General features: G+C 42.0%; 1 protein-coding gene and 1 pseudogene across 2 annotated transcripts in view; both read right to left on the reverse strand.

Annotated features, from left to right (window-relative positions):
* Positions 1 to 2,762: 2,762 nt before the first annotated feature.
* The window catches only part of LOC145469968 (alpha-1,6-mannosyl-glycoprotein 4-beta-N-acetylglucosaminyltransferase-like), a 40,754-nt pseudogene continuing 24,587 nt past the window's right edge, over positions 2,763 to 18,929 (reverse strand). Inside the window, exons 4-5 of the transcript XR_014042404.1 lie at positions 6,462 to 6,545; positions 2,763 to 6,143 (exon numbers count right to left, since the gene is read on the reverse strand). The product of XR_014042404.1 is annotated as an alpha-1,6-mannosyl-glycoprotein 4-beta-N-acetylglucosaminyltransferase-like (transcript). The remainder of the gene's footprint in view (positions 6,144 to 6,461; positions 6,546 to 18,929) is intronic.
* On the reverse strand, positions 14,320 to 18,121 carry LOC145470258 (uncharacterized). Its single transcript, XM_081454091.1, has 2 exons — positions 17,923 to 18,121; positions 14,320 to 17,845 (listed from the first exon to the last, which is right to left on the reverse strand). The coding sequence occupies exon 2, from the start codon at positions 15,546 to 15,548 to the stop codon at positions 15,036 to 15,038; it is 513 nt and encodes a 170-aa protein (XP_081310217.1). The 5' UTR covers positions 15,549 to 17,845; positions 17,923 to 18,121; the 3' UTR covers positions 14,320 to 15,035.

The following is an 18,929-nucleotide window of genomic DNA, read 5'->3' on the forward strand; positions in this document are numbered from 1 at the left end:
AGTTTTGTAACTTTGCCGTGAGGTTTGCTGTATATTGTTTGGCCTTCTGTTCTGAGGTTTAATAATCACCATGTACACAAAATAAAGCAGCAAAAAGCATTTGTATAGAAGAGAAAGTTATAATTCGGCTAACTTTTAATCCTGGGTTGGCGTTGACCTGCTTCCGAAGAACCCTGCCCTGTTTTCAACAAGTTAGCCTGACATGAACCCGCGATCCAATAATAATTATATTAATAATAATAATAATAATAATAATAAAAACAGCACTTGGTCAGCGGTCAACTTCAGAAAAACACGTGACCTCGATGAGCTGTAAACTTGAGCCCGCGATATGGTCACATGATACTGGTCAGCGGATACCTTGTTTTGACAGGTGACAATTGATCATATCATGGATGTCCAATATCAAAGAAGTACGCGGTAAACCAAGGCTGCATGTCTCTGTCAACCTAATATATAGATTTATAATAAAGTTTCCATATAACGCGCGCTCTGATTGGCTGAAAGAGCGTGCTTTATCAGAGAACAGAGCACGGGTTGATGACGGTAAGTTGGCTTTCAAATTTTTGCTTCGGAATTTTGACAAATTTGCCCCAAATTAAACATTCCCTGTGATTCAAACAAACGCAATGAAAACGAGCTATTTGTGTGTAGTAAAAATGGCTCACAGAGACCATTGTTAGCAACAGTAGTGTTATAACTGTACTAAAATAACAAGTTTTGCTATATTCCCGCCGACAAAACACGTAGCGAAATAAACAAATTCTCAACCTAAACAGTGCTTCGATAAAAGACATTATATTTGTTACGAAGGCAGAAATTATACTTAAGAAGTAAAACAACGACAGAAAACAACAATTGGACAGTCTCTGTTTATGATGAGAGGCTTTATTTTTGAAAAATTCTCAATTGCTCAAACAACACTTACATGCAGTGTAATAACGCTCGTTCTGCGGTCATCTCAGCGAAGTGGACCGACGGGTGGTCAGTGCAAAGCTTGCTCTGATATTCTCCTCTGTACTCGGAGTAGTACCAGTGGGAGCCGTTTAGTCTTTCCAACTTTTACGCTAGTTCGGGCAATCTTGCTGCATGCGGCTACAAGCCGTAAATAACTGTAGCTCCTTTCAAATTCAACTCGGCATTTCGCATTTTCATCCGCAAGCTTTGAGCTCCGCGTTTCGTAATTCCCACTGGAAAAGTACACGTTTTCATGGGCTACAATACGGCTGGATTCCTCTGGACTATAAACCTTCACCTGCCTTTAGATCCGTATTTAAAAATCAACTTAAAAGCGAACTTCGAAGGCATCTTTCTTCCCTCAAAAGCCGCTCAAACTACTCGAAACTCAAAGCTTAGCTGAAGTCCAGTTTGTGATTGACAGCTGTCGCTTCGTTAGCCAATCAAATTATTTGAACAGTTCTAACAAAGTTTGTGATTGGCTTATTTTAGCGTGCTTTATCAGAGAACAGTGCACGGCTGACGCCACTTTTGTTCGTTTGTAAAATAAAGTTTGGTTTGAAAATTCAGCCAAATGCGTGGGAAAATTATCGGATTCTTTATCATAAAACAAATAAAGAAGCCTCGACTGTGCTCTGTTCTATTGCAAAGCACTTAGGAAGCGGTAGAACACTCAAGAAGTAGGGAAAAACACTCGACTACGTCTCGTGTTTTCCCCTACACTTCTTTCGTGCTCTACCGCTTCCTGCGTGCTTTATAACAGAATAGAGCACAGTCGAGGCTTCTTTATTTGTTAATTAGGTCAGCCTAAAAGCGTAGCTCCTGGGCCGGGTTGCTCAGAGCCAAATTAAGCTGATCCAGGGAAAGGTAGAATTTTGATTTGAGTTTTGTAACTTCCGATGCAAAAAGCATTTTCATCGGAAGAAAAATTTATAATTCGGTTAACTTTTAATCCTGGGTTAGCGTTAACCGACTTCCGAACAATCATGCCCTGTTTTCAACAAGTTAACCTGGGATGAGCCCGCGATCCAATCGAAAACCAGCACTTGGTCAGCGGTCAACTTTAAAAAAGCACTCAAACTCGACGAACTGTAAACTTGAGCCCGCGATATGGTCACGTGATACTGGTCAGCGGATACCTTGTTTTGACAGGTGTCAATTAATCAATTAATTATATCCGATACGCTGCGTTTTTTGAGCATGGTACTGGCCATGCGGTTGAATGTTTAAATGTTTAGGCCGGCCTTGTCCAGCCACATTCATTCTTTTGCTTTTCGAGACACCAATCTTGACACTTTGTCTCCTTGCGCCCCGAAACATGTGATGTGGCAACGCGTGTTTCGGGGCGCAAGTGAGTTCAAAGTACGTAACTTGATATAGTGCACGGGTCATTTTGCAATTTATGTGCGTTGGCTGTTGGGCTGGCGTTACATATCTTCGCTACACAGTGCTGACGAGCCCCAAGAAGGGCGAAACAGCTGTCCACTGTTGCGATCCTACTTTATCGGTTCTTGTCATGTTGGTGTCTCGAAACGTTTTTCACGTAGTATCAGCCTTGCAGTCCATTGCTTGTCAATTAATCATAACTTGGATGTCCAATATCAAAGAAGTACACGGTAAACCAAGGCTGCATATCTCTGTCAACCTATTATTTGAAGTATGGCCGCCATGTTGCGCGACTCCGTCGTCGTCGTTGTCGTCGCCGTCGTGCGTACGCGCCCACGAGCAATACCGCTAGCCATGATAACCATGAGAAAATCAACTCATGGGTTTCCTTTTCTTTCCTATATGAGTATGAGGCTCCGCTATTATTTGGAGTATGGCCGCCATCTTGAGCAACTCCGCCGTCGTCGTCTCGCGTAGCGCCCACGAGCAATACCGCTAGCCATGATAACCATGAGAAAATCAACTCATGGGTTTCCTTTTCTTTCCTATATGGGCATGGGCCCTTCGAGCCGCCGGAGCTCCGCTATCAAGGTGTCAAAGGCTTGAACTTCCATTACTTATGAAAAGTGTGAAGAATATTATTTTTCTGTGCAATGTTATATCTCTCCTTCAGGCCGGACGAGTTGTCAAGTCAACAAGGTGCTATAACTGCCATGCAAAGTTGGATAAAAAAGAACATTCGTTCATGGATGGACCACGACAAACTCCTTCTCAATGACGAAGTAAAGGAATTTCTTATAATAGGAACCCGACAACAGCTATCTAAAGGTAATATTTCTTCGATTATCGTGGGAAACATTGATGTTATGAGATCGTCAGTTGTTAGGGACCTACGCTCTTATATCGATGACAAGCTGTCCATGAACTCCCACATAAATAAAATTTGTAATGTGTCATTTTATTATGTGCTCTATCTACTCTCTACTTAATCCACAGAAAGAACAAATGTCTGAGTCTACTACTCCCATTTTTTCAAAAGACTATTTGTACAATGTGTATAGTTAAGTACCTTAAGGTGGCTCAAAACAGTTTGTGGCGGTTAGATTTTGATGGATCCTTACAACCACTCTTGATCTTTATCACTTGATGCTACAATCATGGTATCAAAAAACTGCTCAATCATTGGTAAACACGTTGTTATCATTTTCGTGGCACAATACGTTACTATAGCAACAGTATGACCCACTAAAAATACGTTAGAATTTTTTTATATCATCAAATTTCAGTAAGCATGATAAGACACAACTTTTGGCAAAGTTTAAAAAAATTCTGTACATAGGGTTCAGAGCCACCTTAAATTTTCAAAACTTTAAGGTAGCTCTGAACCCTATGTACAGAATTTTTTTTAACTTTGCCAGAAGTTGCGTCTTATCATGCTTACTAAAATTTGATAATATAAAAAAATTCACCGTGCAGTTTTTGAATTATAAGCCCCTAAAGCTGTAATTAAGAGTGTTTTTAGCGGGTCATACTGTTGCTACGGTAACGTATTGTGTCGCGAAAATGATAACAACGTGTCCACCAATGATTGGGCAGTTTTTTGAGTGGTTATAACAACTTTTCAAAATCTAAGGGCTGGAAACTGTTTTGAGCCACCTTTAACTTAAAATTTCTTAGAGATGCAAACTTTTATTGGTAGAAGGTATACCTTAGATAATCCTCATGTCTCATGTTCAATTTATCCTTCAGCGTTTTTGCAGCGTTTGGTAAGGTAGCTTTTAATTGAATTAACAAATTATAGTACTGTTTGCTTTTGGCCAAACTTACGTCGTAGAAAGCATCATTACGAAAAAAACCCAACTTTGTTATATTACTGTCACCATCATCCTTCCTCAAGAAATAGGGTATTGCCGATCTTAAACCCGGACAACTCTGAGAAATTACAACTATTATCCGTTTCTTATCTAATAACATCCAATGAATCCAAATTGTTCTTTGATAAACCTACTTGACTCAGTAACGTTATGTTTTTTTCAAAGAATTTTTTTAAATAAAAAACAGGTTTGCCATCTATCCTTATGTTTTTATTCCACATGATTGAGCTTTTATTGTCCTTATCAGAGACGGCGTTCCTAAACTCAGCCCAGAACTTAATCAACTCGGCATAGAATTGATTTGATTTATTATAATCCTAAGGATAATAGTCACAGTGAAAAAGAAAGAGACCTCCAAATGGTTTAAGCATATGAGTGAGGTAACAGTTCCAGCCAGCGTTTTCACTGGCATGCAACCTTTTGAACCGACAACCTGACAGATTTTATCAGAGTCTCAAGGTCTAACACCCTTAACCCTCCATTTTCATAAGAATTAATCATTGCTGTTCTTACAACTCTATCTTGACCTCTACGCAAAAATTTAAAACCAATCCTGTTAATATCTTTGACTACCTCTATCGTTGTCGTGGTTGTTATTGTTATTATTGTGGCTGTTGCTGTTGTTGGAGTCTGTCAACAGAAAGGTCATTTCGATACTAACCAAAAGAATGAGGAAAACGAGATAGTCTCTTGCCTATAAGAGTCCTCTCTGCAAACTTGAAACTGAACTGGGGCCTGAGTACAAAGACTTGAGTTTAAACTTGCCAAACATCAATCTCCCTGAAAAAAACCCAGTTAGTCTGGTTTTGTGTCACCAACACCCGTAAACAAGATGTGATTTTACTTTCCTTGAAAGTGACTTCGACTTTCCCTTGTTGGAAATTTCCTATTGTCTCAAACACTGTACAAGTTTTAATTCCATTTGCATTGGTCTGCAGTTCGTTTTTATTGTTAGAACTTGCTTGCAAAACAGCCGACCGAAGATGATCATCAGGAGCAATATGAGAGCCTGTATCAACGAACACTTTACGTATAGACACTGCTGGTGTAAACTGGACAATAATAAAGTCATCTTTCTTGACTTTCTTGCTCCAGAAATAGCCATAACCTCTGTTGTAAGCATCTTGAGGATGTCCATAACTAGACGTCATTTGGCTGCTGACGTTAGCCAAAGGATTCAAACCCTTGTATTTGAGATCGTACTGGTCAAAATATATTTCCCTCGATGTGTTGGTATCACGGCCCTTGTTTTCCGCAAAAGAAGAGTAACTTCCAATATGTTGAAACAGGGAAGCTGGAGGAAAACTGAGCTTTGGATGGTAAGGTCCATCATATTTAATCTTTCGCCAATACGTAATCAACCAATCTACGGGCATTTCGTCGTACATGAGGTAAAAATACGTGGCAAGATTCTCCAGGTCGTTGGCGTGATAAATTTTGGCTACGTGTCCCATGAAGGAAGCGTCCAGTATGGGCCAAGTTGTCTTAATCGATGAGATAAAATCACGGAGCTTGGGATAAAAGCTTGGCGCTGGGAATACATCGTCTTCTAAATGAAGATAGTACTGCGAGAGACCTTGGCAATAGCACATTAAAAATGCAAAATCCACGTTCTGCTTTGAGCGCCAAAAGATCCTCAGCGAATTATCGCCAAATTTGGTTTTCATATTCGAGAGCGCTGGGTAAAACTCATTTGGTGCAAAAATTACACGATAAAACCTTGGTCAATATATTTCCTGAAACGATTCCACAACTCCACCAAAGTGGCAGATTTAGCTGCTTCATCAAAGTCGGCGAGGAATATCACTACGAAGATTTCGCGCCTGTCCTCGTCACTCGTCTGGTTTATCAAGCCTTGGATCGTTCTAATAAGGTAGTTATCTCCACTAGGACGAGCAATTGATGAGATTCCAATAGTAAGAAAGCCTAAAATGGAAACAAAACAGGTTGCATTTACACTTCCAAGACTTTTTTTTATGGAAGGGATGTATTTTGAAAGAAGTATAGCTTTAAAGGTTGAGGGCCAAAAACAAGCACGTGATCAGCCAAAGTGTCTCTACACGCATTTTCTAGATCCACGAAAACAGCTACGAAGTTTGAGCGGCAAGTTATCCACGGGAGGACTGAATCCGACTAGAGCATAAAAGGGTAATTAACTATCTTACCCTCCATATTCTCTTGACTAATGTTCATTGCACAGCACCGTAGCTACATAGCATTTGAAATGTAATATTCTAATCTCACCTTTTCCTTTAGGGTAGCTTCCCAGTCTAGTTATTGTGGAACTGTCTATGATCTTTTTTTCCAGGCAAATAGAAGGCTGTTTGCCTGTGAAGATCAAGAAAAGTACTAAAGTGACTTTCGTGTACCTTGACTCAGGTTTGGAACTGACTTGGGAATGAGAAAGAGGTGACTAGAGAGTGCGCGTGCTGATTTAGGGGAATAGGCTACTTGAACGCGTTACATCCTTGCATACGGTAGCTGCCCCTGCAGTGCGAGCGAAAGTCAAAACCGACCTGTCCTGCCGAAACGACACGATAATAGTCTTTTTCTCACGGCAACAAACAAAAATAAGAAAATGCCCAAGTTGCTCTGGCCTTTTCTAATACTAAGCTCCAGCACTCTGGGTTTAATTTGATGAGGAACAACATAGTTTTGTCAAAGTTACACAACTATTTTCCTACCTAGCGATACTCCAGGAGTAATAATAATAATGATAATAATAATGATAGTACTAATGATAATAATAATGATAGTGATAATGATAATGATGATGATGATGATAATAATAATAACGGTTTAAGGATGACTTTTCTACAGAGTAGTTCTACATTCTACATTGTCGTGGTGTAGAGGGTTGTGCGACTCGACGATCTCAAGGGCTGTACTGACTGGGGTGCATACCCCTGGTAGGTTCAATCATGTTAGAGAGGTCTTGAGTGAGAGTCCTGACAAAAGCAGTCCGGCAGTTTCCTGATCTGTAAAATCAGGGTGGGCAGAAGACCAGCAACCTTCTCCCATAAAATACCAACTTGCTACAGAAACAAATGCTATCCGGGATCGGACTAGTGCGAACTGCGACATCCCTGATGAGAGTTTCCTCCACTGGGTTGAAGCAACAATGACTGCTCCAGGTGAAAGCCGTAAGGAAGCCAGGAGCACGACAAGGCCGCGTAAAAGATCCCTCCTTACACCCAAAGACCACTTAAACATAGGATGCTGGAACGTCAGAACAAGGTATACGATCGGAAAGACAGCATTAGTCATGAAAGAAATGAGAAGGTACAAACTGAGTATTCTCGGACACTGGCTGGGAAGGCACCATGGGTAACGAAGGACTTGGCACTATGAATGATAATGGCCTAAGATCTGCATCTCTTTGCGCTGAGAACAGTCTTGTCATCGGAAACACTTGTTTCAAGCACAGACATCCACACGTATACGTGGACATCACCAAATGGCCATAACAGAAATCAAATCGACCATGTGGCGATCCGATGAAGATTCAGGAGATCGCTACCGGATGTCAGAACACAGCGAGGAACAGACGCAGCAAGTGACCATCACCTTGTCCGATGCAAGATACGCCTGAAGCTGGCAAGGAACAGAAAGAAACAAATGTCAAGGACCATTTATGACATTGCAAAGCTAAAAAATCCTTTGCACAAGCGGAGCTTCAGCATAGCCCTGAAGAATCGTTTTGAGGCTCTAAACAATGATCACCAAAGTGTGGATTATGCATGGACATGGTACAAAGACATCCATCGCACGACGGCAACTGAGACACTTGGACAAAGAGCAAGGTCTCGGAAGGACTGATTGAGCCCCGCCTCCTGGAATTTTTTCGAAGTACGACGGAAGCTAAAACAGAGCATTTTGAACTACCGCTCGGAACGAGTGAGGGAAACCAGACAGCGGATGTACCAAATGAAAGACCAGGAAGTGAAAAAGAGAGCACGAGCAGACAAGAGGAGAGCCTTGGAAAGAGTCGTGGGAGAGGCGAAAAGAGCAGCGCACCAAAACAATCTGAAAGAGCTCTACACCAAAACGAAGCTGCTAAGTGGGTGCCTCAAGAAGCCAAGCACTGGAATACGGACGAAAGATGGTAAAGTCATCACCACAGAGAAAGAAGTGTTTGAAAGGAGGAAAGAGCACTTTTATGAGATCTTGAATGTGACCTGTGAAGAAACTGATCTTCCTGAAGGGTGTCAGCTCGGCGACTGCGAAGATCCCATAGAGATGGACACTGACCCCTTTACAATCCAAGAACTGAGACAAGTCATATCTTGGTTGAAGAACGGTAAAGCACCCGGTGTGGATAACACTAGTGCAGAAATGCTAATAATTGCCCCGGACCAGCTTCTGAATATCTGCAATCAGACTCTCGATCATTGTAAAGCACCATCTGACTGGAAGAGAGTTCTCTTGGCCAAAATACCCAAGAAAGGTGATCCGTCTATTTGTGACAACTATCGAGGGATATCCTTACTTTCAGTACCATACAAAGTCTTCTGCAGAATGCTCCTGATGAGGATGCAGGATGGAGTTGAGTAGAAATTACGGCAAGAACAGGCTGCCTACCGAAGAGGAAGAGGGACAACTGAACAGATTTTCATCCTCAGGAATATCTTAGAACAGAGTGCTGAATGGCAAACACCCTTCTACATTGCTTTCATCGATTTCAAGAAGGCCTTTGATAGTGTGAGAAGAGACAAGCTCTGGAACATTCTCAGGCATTATGGAATTCCTGACAACTTCGTCGACATCATACAAGAGCTTTATGATGGAAGCACCTGTTGCGTTGTTGAAAACGGACGAACATCGATCAGATTGGTTTCCTGTAGAGACAGGAGTCAAGCAGGGCTATGTTATGCCAGGTTTTCTCTTCAACATCATTATCGACTGGGTAATGAGGAACACCACCAATGTAAGGAGAGACCTGAGGTGGAAGTTCACCACGGTCCTAGAGGACCTAGACTATGCAGATGACATAGCCCTGCTCTCCAGCCGGCACCCAGATGTTCAAGAGAAGTTCAGCCGCCTCCATCAGGTCTCAAGGTATACCGGACTCTGTATCAACACCACCAAGACAAAGGTGCTACGAACAAACGCCAAGGTCACCGACACGATTTCCATTGATGGCTTAGAAGTTGAAGACGTCAACACCTTCATCTACCTAGGTGCCACAGTCCATGGAGCCGGCTGGTCACATGAAGACATCTCGCGCAGGCTGTCAATCGCAAGAAGAGCATATGCCATTCTAAATCCTGTCTGGAGGTCTACTGAAGAGATAGAGCAAGCACACCCAGCTGAGAAACTTCAAGAGCTGCGTGATCTCTATTCTCCTGTATGGCGCTGATATGTGGAGGGTTACATCAACTCACATGGAGCGCCTGGATGTCTTCCATCGAAAATGCCTAAGAAGAATCCTTGGCATATTTTGGCCGTACACCATCTCCAACCGTGAACTCTATGAAAGAGCCAGAGAGGGTCCCATCTCAGAAACTTTGAAGGTCAGACGATGGAGATGGACCGCTCACGTTTTGGGGAGAGAGAAAGATAACAACTGCAGAGTTGAGCTCACCCGGAATCCTGAAGGCAAGAGAAGGCCCGGCAGACCAAAGATCACTCGGAGGAGAACCATTGAAGCCAAACGGAAAGATCTGGGATGGATAAGATAGAATGGGGTTGAGTGAGAAGCTCAAGTCCGTGATGGATGGTACTTGTTGTTGCGTGGCCTTATGCTCCACTAACGAAGGAGCGAAGCGGATGAGTGAGTACGTGAGTTCTACATTCATGATATGCTAACTAAAAATTAAAAATACATATAGATATATCAGTATAATTTACAAGTAAAAAACCATGTAGAAAACACGAATATGTAAAAAATTTATTATGCAGATTCAAAACAATCTACAGTCAAACCTGTATATAACGGTCACCCTTAGGAAATGGCCAGTTGATCGTTATATAGAGGGTGACCTCTGTACACACTTTTCCTTTAAACTCACCTGGAAGTCAATAAATAGCATTTTTATGTGCAAATAATCACGCAATTTACGTTTTATTGACAATAACGAGTAACAGTAACGTAATAAACACGATAAAAAGGGCCCATAAAATGTCTGTGGTATACTTTTAGGGAGGTGCAGTAAAAGTCCACTGAAAGCTAATGAACAACGTTTTAAGTGGAAAATCACTCAATTTACATTTATTGACAACAATTTGAAACAGATAACTACAGTACAATGTTATAATCAGGTAACTATGACGAAAGTGAAAACAGTGTGGTTACGGTTGTGTTGTTACAGTTACTGTAACTATTGTTTGAAAGCGACGGCACTTTAATGTTATCTGCCGCAAGCGTGTGTTGGACGTAGGCGATGACATGTATTAGTAGTTGTACTAATACTTGAATTATTGTGAGACCCCTGCCCTGGTGGCTGCTATTTAACGAGCTGATGAATGAAGCTTGTCATTATTCGTTAATCGTAACACAATTTCGTGACCGTTATATACAGGTAAAAGATAATGAAATTGTGGACTCAAAGTCTAAAGGGTGACCGCGTCCGTTATATACAGGTGACCGTTATATGCTGGTCAACTTAACAGTAAATATCAGGGACGATTTTTGGGAGGTTGTTCAGTGACCGTTACACACAGGGTGACCGCTATATACTGGGCCGTTATATACAGGTTTGACTGTAATCCGAGTCTGGCCTTGATGTTATCTGGCAGACTGTTGAATAACCTAGAGGCTGAGTCTTGAAATGTTCCTGTTTCAAGTGACGAGTGACGAGTGACGAGTGACGAGTGACGAGTGACGAGCGAGTTGCCGGACACGGGCCACACATGTAATTTTTGGCCAAATTAAAACCGTTGAAGACAAAAAATGCTTCATATTTTCCACTTTCTACAATCTGATACGGTTTTTGACATTATAAATTCCTTTTCGTGAATATTCAATGCCGTCTCCAGAGATAAAAGTTGTCCGAATTCAGTGCCTTTCCTGTTAACGTACATTGATTTCAGGACTTTGTCAGGATAGGACAGTTTTTCCCACCGTATGCAAGGACGTACAAAGACTTTTCTTTCAAGAACTTCTGCAAATTTGCAAAATAAGCAGAAACAATACGAAATAATCAAAAAACAGATTTTTACTGATGATTAAACATTGTTCCCATGCAGACACTCGTAAGTTAACACGATACCACAGAAGAAGAGCGTACATCTAGAACGGGCTAACATTATTCAGTCACACCGCGGAAATCCTTAAATTGCTAGATTTCTGACGATTTCTCATTTGCTATATGAATGAAGACTGAAATTACGAACACGCCTCTATTAATTTGCACTGAAGTGCAAATTAGAAATAAATGATAAATTTGCCTGCTCCCAGCTCATCACAATGGAGTCATTTTCTCAGTCTTACCGTAATAATAATAATAATAATAATAATAATAATAACAATAATAATAATACCAACAACAACAACAATAGTAATAATAACAACGATAATGATAATGAAAATGATAATGATAATGATAACAATAATAATACTTTATTATTGTTGTCTCTGTAAGTGTTGATATACGTGTAAAGAATCGAAATATTAACCATTAAAAGACTGTAATATAGGTAAACGTTTTGGTCATAACAAATTCGGTAATTTACAAATCAAATTATTACTCACTACATATTAGTAAACGTTTCATCAGATTGTTACAGATCGAAATATTTTAAAAATTTGTAGTGATAAACACTTTGCCTAAGTACTCGTAGATTTCTCAAAGACCTCAAATCGCGCTCACTTGTCTTATTAGCTCTTGCAATTTTATTCAGTCTTTGAAAAATTCACTTGTGCTTACTCATTCCCAGTTGCACCCATTTGATTACCTAAACAAATTGCACTCCACTCAGTTCAATTACCATAATAAGTTTTGTGAATAACAACTTTGTTACTCTTTTGTCCCGGTCAATGTTTACCGTATCGAGTGTATTCACTAGCTGGTCTGGTTAGCAGCCATGGAAATTTCTTGGAACAAAAGAAAGTGTTTACATAAGAAAAGAGTGCAACTCCTTCAGGACTGGTTTGGCTTAAACACCCTGAAGATCGCAGTAATGCCGAAACGTCGGTTGATTTATACCGCCATTAAGCGTCTTTTTAACGATATTTTTAACATTTACTTGTAGTTTAAAAGACGTTACGCAGTTTCTTCAATACTATTCACACAAACATGGCCGCCGTTTCATTGTTTTGGAGCACCAGATATGGCTTCCGTGACGTCATGTGAAAACGCTCTATACGATTGAACTGAGTTGCCGTAAAAAGGCCATTTTCGAGATACCATGTGCCTTTGTTTCAAAACAAGTCCGCGTGCAAAATGGAAATGAGTTTGATTTACCGTAAATCCTCGAATTAGCGCCTCCCCTTGAATAAGCGTCCCCTTCGAGTAAGCGCTCCTCCTGTCGGCCGAAATTTTAAATAAGCGTCCCCTCTCCCCTCCCCCCATTTTGTGGACGAGTAATGAGACAACAAAGGATGTATAGTTTTCGTCGTGTAGTATTAGATTTGCACATTGTTTCAGTTTGTGAACACGTCAAGTGAACACGATGAACACGTTAAGTACTAACAGTGCCGCGATTTAAACTTTAAGATCAGCTTTTCATGTCGATTAACAGCTTATGTTGCTGTTTACACGCAGGCGATGTATTAAAAAAAATGACCACGTTAGGCCACGATTTGGGAAAGATTAAATAAGTGTCCCCTAAATTAAGCGCCCCGGGCGATAATTTGAGGATTTACGGTACGTGAAAATGAATCTCTAGGCGGAACACAGTTTCATAGGGATGGTTTTGTACGAAAACTGGTTTTGACACAGAGGCAAAAGCCAACTCAGAAATGGCCTATTATGAAACGCTGGGTGGTCGGACGGAACGGCAACCAAGAGCAAGAAATAACTGTCGAATACTCTTATTTCAACATACAGCTCGGATACTAGCTTACGACTCGAATACAGCTCGACACTGTTCACACTGTTTGCTCGATCACACGAGCCCATGAATAATTATGCTAAATACAAAATTCTCACGAAATGCCTCACGAAATTATTGATCTTCCCAGACGTAAACAATGTCTTCCGCACACAATGGTGAAGCGTTTATCCTTAACCAATGTCTTCCGAACATTCTCCCCCCTTTGAGGTCCTTTGACTCAGTCAAACTCTTCACGACTTAAGGTCTGCGTCCTAGTTGGACTCCAGTAGAACGCATTTACAAACAGGCCTCATAACAGTGTTTTGACCAATTTGAATCTTGGTAACTCGAACGTAACCGTCTTGTCCTGAAATACTTCCAGAACTCCTCCCAAAGGCCACTGTGCCCTGGGACAGTCAGGAGATATGACAAGCACAACATCATCAATCTTTAAATTCGGCTTCGCTTCGGTCCGCTTCTGACGTGGATTTAATAACGGTAGCCACTCCCTCATCTATCTCTTTCAAAAGTACGAGATTAACTCTTGAACTGGTCTTCATCTATTTCTTGGCCTGAACGTAACTTCGTCAACAGACTCCGGAGCTGAGACATCTCCCATCTGGCCATGGTGAGAATGATTAGGGGTGAGTGAAGTAGCATCTTTCGGGTCGGCGCATTGATGCGTAAGAGGACGGGAATTCAACAAGGCTTCTACTCCAACAAAGACCTTCATTAGTTCTGAGTCATTAACATCTGCATTGCCGAGCACTGCACGTATAGCCTTTTTCGCTGCTTTAATCATGATTTCATCAACTCCTCCAAAACGGGGCGCCAACGGAGGATTGATAGACCATTTCACTCCTTTACTGGCCGTTTGATCTTGGACTTGAGTGTGATCTAAGTCGTCTGTTATCTCCCGGAGCTCCCTCTCTGCGCAAATGAAGTTGTTTCCACGACTGCTCACGATCATTAACGGATATCCCCTACGACGGGTCATTCGGACGAAACACCTCAAGAAGCTGTCGGTGTCCAGACCATAAGCCATTTCCAAGTGTACTGCCCGACTTGATAGGCACGTAAACAGACACGGCCAACGCTTTTGTCCACGACCTTGGACAGTAAACGTGGGCGAGTGCTCCAAGTGGATGCACTCTTACATCCAGTAGTGGCGCCATGTTTTGCTCAGCGGCTTTCAACTTACGTCTCCTGCACTCATCGCATGCCTTTTCCCAGTCTCGGATGTCTTCTCGAGCTGCTACTATCCAGCTCTTGGTCGAGAGATTTGCGAGCGTGTGATTTGTGCCGGTGGCATGGTGTCCAGCTTCGTGAAAGTGCTTTACGATCACTTTAGTCGTCCAGTTCCCTCTAGGCAAGACAACTGGAAAATGACATCATAGGGAAGATACTCGGCGTATTGCAACCGTCTATGACAGCCAGGTAAGCCATTGTGTTCGACTTTGTACGTCAGCTTCAACAATCGTACACGTCTGGATCGCGGTCGGTTTCTCCATCTCACCTCAGAATTCGGAACAACGGTCGATCTTCGGCTTCAATTTTTATCTGGAGATACATCTCTTGGATGTCGCACACAAGGGCTACCGGATTGCGGTGGAAACGGATTAGAAAAACAACTCTCTCTGAAGCTTTGGCCCAGCATCAATGACATGACTCCATTGCACCATGCAGAACAATCAACGACAATCCTCACTTTGGTTGAGGACTTGCTCATCTTAACAATCGGAAGGTGCGGTAGGTACCAAATTTCAGGGGGTGGTGCTTCGGTTTCTGAGACTTCACGAAGGTACCCTTTCTGATACTCCTTTTCAACAAACTCTTTCTTCTTCAGATTTCTCTCGGTGCTGAGAAGACGGGATTCTGCCATTTGCCGATTGTTGGGTAGCTGAGGCCTCCGTTCTTTCCATGACACGGCAACACTGTATCTCCCATTGTTGTAACGAAGAGAGCTGCTGACTTTTTCCAAGGCCCCTTTTCTTCTTCAGTGCAGACAATTCGATCACAAAGTTCAGTCCCGTAACTCTCAATCTCCCAAAAACGCTTAAGGGTTTGATCCAATTCACAACAACCTCCGGTTTCACTAATCGGCCCACCCTCCCTGGTAAACAGTGTTCGGATGGTGTGTGTTCTTGTTCCAGAACCCACTTTACCATCTGGAGGTCCAATGCAAGTCCATCCAAGCGGATCCAAACGAGCCACCTGTTCACCTCCCTTTCCACGGATATCAACAAAAGAATAATGCAAGTCGGCATTATCAACACCTATCAACAAGTCCACCAAGCCATCCTTCGCTGGTGATGCAAAATCACACTCGCAAGGTGAGGCCACTTGTCTCTGCATGCTCTCCAATTTTCAACTTGGTAGTTTCCGGTCACACTGCGGGGACAAGTCTTCACTTCGTTCTCCTTTGTAAACTGGCCATTAACACTTTCGATCTCTATCTTCAACGGCATGGTTTGAAATGTCTCTACGGAGTTGTTCAGCACATGGACTTTCACGGTTTGATAGCACTCCTTAAGCCCAAGAGCTCTAGCTACTTCTTCATTCAAGAATGACTCGTTGGAGGCATCGTCTAGGGTTGCATTTACTTCAACCTTTTTTCCTTGTGCCTTTACCCACACTAGAATGGTACGCAATGTGTAGGCTTCATTTAAGCGTCTTGAGTTGTGAATTGTCGCAGCTCGTGAGACGGAACTGTACTCTCCCTCGGGTGATGGTGCAAAACTGACTGCCCCGTGCACTAAGTGAGGGATAACTGTTACTTTCTACAACTGACTGTGCACTCTCCGCCGGTTGGTCTCCGACGGGCAAGGTTTCATGCATAAGACGGTAATTATTTCCCCGACAACCATCAATTTGGTATGTTTGCGACTTCATTCAGTTTTTTCCCTGGCGATTACCAGCTAAACACCGGAAGCACAACCGTTTATCCTTCGCCAGCTTCCACCGATCATAATAGCTCTTTTGCAGGAATACTGTGCATGCCCATACTCCACTATGCAGGGAGCTGCAACACACATACGGTGGCTTGCGATTTAACTGGCCTGAGCCAGGCGGTCTCCGGGTTCGGGTTAAACCATTCTGATCCTACGCGAAAATTTCGGGACTTGCGCCGATAGGAATTCATGTTTCAAGGTTGCCATCCATCTGCTCTCTCTGTTACAGCCAAGCCATGAGTCATCTCCTTTGCTTCAACTCGAATTCGTACCTCCTCTTTGAGCAATCCTTTAAGCTTAGCACAGATCGTTCCTGGCCCTGTTCCTGTAGCCAACGGCTGTACCCTTGCACTCGAGCCTCTGCGAGTTTCTTCTCTAATAAACTATGTAACGTTCCTTCGCCTAGTTCTCCACTGCGTTCCTCAGCCTTACGTTTAACCACAGTTATTTTGACCAAATCTGCAAATTTTTCAAATCCTTGAACGTCATTATTCCTCAGTTGGGGCATTTTCTCCAGCTGATCCATGTAGGCCCGCAGTTGCCGCCGCTGAGCGCCGAACTTGGCTATCAAGATTTCTTTGGCCTCTTCGTATTATGGTTCAGAAACTCCAAGCCCTCGGATGGACTCCACTGCGCTGAAAAACAAACATTGCTCTAACCTCGCCATTTTAAGATTTATTGGCTCTTTAGATTGGTCCACCAGACTTTCAAAAATCCCCCAAAACTCTCCAAATTTCGTCTTGTCTCTACCATACGACGGTACTTTTAATGACTTCAGGCGATGATTTGTGGGGGAACCGGTTGGCAAGCCGATTGGCGAGCTCTGTGAAATTCCTGCCTCTACTTGATCGCTATGATTGCTTTGAGGAGGCGGTGGAGACGAAGTCGGATTGGGCGGATTCTGCGAAACGATCGGTAAATTTAGAAGTCCCGGCAGAAATTTGAGCTTGGGATTTTACGGCCTCGTGGGCTTGTTCGATTGCGGCCTGAATTTCCGATTCGAGCGATTGTGCTTCTTCCATCGCCGCCTGTTGTTCTTTTCTTCTCCTTTTTGTAAATAAACAATACACAGTTCGTCCATAATTTCCAGCGTGGCTTCCAGAAGCGACCAAAGTTGCTTGATATCTTTCTCAATGGCAACTACATCCTTCGGAGTGATACAAAGCTTCTCCATGTGATAGCGGCAGGTATATTTTGCAGGGCGCAGGTTGCAGGTTGCAGATTGAAATATAAATATAACTGGAAAACCGCTGGCACTTAAAAGAAACGTACAGGAGGTAGACTTAATGTGACTGTTAGATGACGCTGTTTACAATCGCTCAGAAAGGTGGCTTCCACCTAAGTACCAAACCCGCCGAAGCGATGGGAGGAGTATATTCCTATGATTTTAAGCCTGCAATGAATTATTGTTTTTGAAGAAACATCTGAAATATCATCTGAAATATCTGCTGAATTTGGTTTCTTCCCTGTGAATACCAAAATGAAAGCACACTGAGCTTGTGCTAGTATATTCTGTCGGTTAAAATCTTATATTATTTCATTTCTTTATTCATTTGCTTCATTTGTGATGGCAATCTTCTGTTGTTAAGGGAAGTGTAGCTTACAGTTCTTGTTGACGCTACGCCTAGAGATTTCGAACTCACGCTCTGTTGAAGAGACTCAAGGAGTCCGTTGAGTATTGAAAGATCGAGCGAGGTTCGACTAGAAAAATAAATAAAAATACATGTGAAGAAGAGCCGAGCGATAAGAAAAATACAGGACAGAATATAAAGACTTACAAATGTTTCCTGACTGTAGCGATGACGGTGAAGCTAGGTAGAGTATAGATTCCGCAACAATATTAACTTGAAGCTATAGAAAACGTTGAAAAGATTGGCGCGCTAGGAAACCGTAGCGTTTAAATAGTCCTAATTTGCATACATAAATGGCAAGCTAAAATAAAAATTCGCACGTGGAGTCCTATCACGGCACGAAAAATTGGATTTACTCTAAATTTGATCGTGATCAAAGTCGAGGTCAAATATGATCATAGCTTTGATCCAAACTTTGACGTGCGTCAAATGTGTGTCAAAAACGTTTTCGATACGTTTGATCCATGACAAAGAAGAGGGCAAATGTGATCTTAACTTTGACTCCACCTTTGACCCACGTCAAAGGAGGAATCAAATATCTTATGGATTTGCTATACATTTGATCCCTGTCAAAGGCGAGGTCAAACATGTCAATAACTTTGACTACAGTTTTGACGCGCATTAAAGGCGTTCAAAGACACCACGGCTTTGCATACCTTTGATCTCTTATGTCAAAGGCGTTCAAAGACACCACGGCTTTGCATACCTTTGATCTCTTATGTCAAAGGCGTTCAAAGGCGCCATGGCTTTGTACAACTTTGATCCTACGTCAAGCCATGTCAAAGGCGAGGTCAAATATGGCCATATATTGCGACTCCTCTTTTAACGCCCTAATAGCCTGCGTTTTCGTTATATTTTGTAGCATAGACCATCTTATAATTTCTTCAGCCACAACTTTTTATATCTTTTTCCAGCAAAGAAAGTATATGTATAGATTTAAAAAACCTGGCTATAATTTATTACTATTATTTTAATTGATCATTTTTATTATAGTCTCACTCTGTGAAAAAAAGTTGTTTCTTTTTGGTTCCTTTAAGGACATTGAATGAGGAAATGTTGTCTTTCTTATGGGAGAAATACATCAACCGGCTCATCTGGACGAAAATTAAGAAATTAAATGTTATTGAAAACATGCAAGGGATGGGAATCTTTTT

This window comes from Orbicella franksi, chromosome 15 (genome assembly GCF_964199315.1).
Source record: "Orbicella franksi chromosome 15, jaOrbFran1.1, whole genome shotgun sequence".
Classification (NCBI taxonomy): domain Eukaryota; kingdom Metazoa; phylum Cnidaria; class Anthozoa; order Scleractinia; family Merulinidae; genus Orbicella; species Orbicella franksi.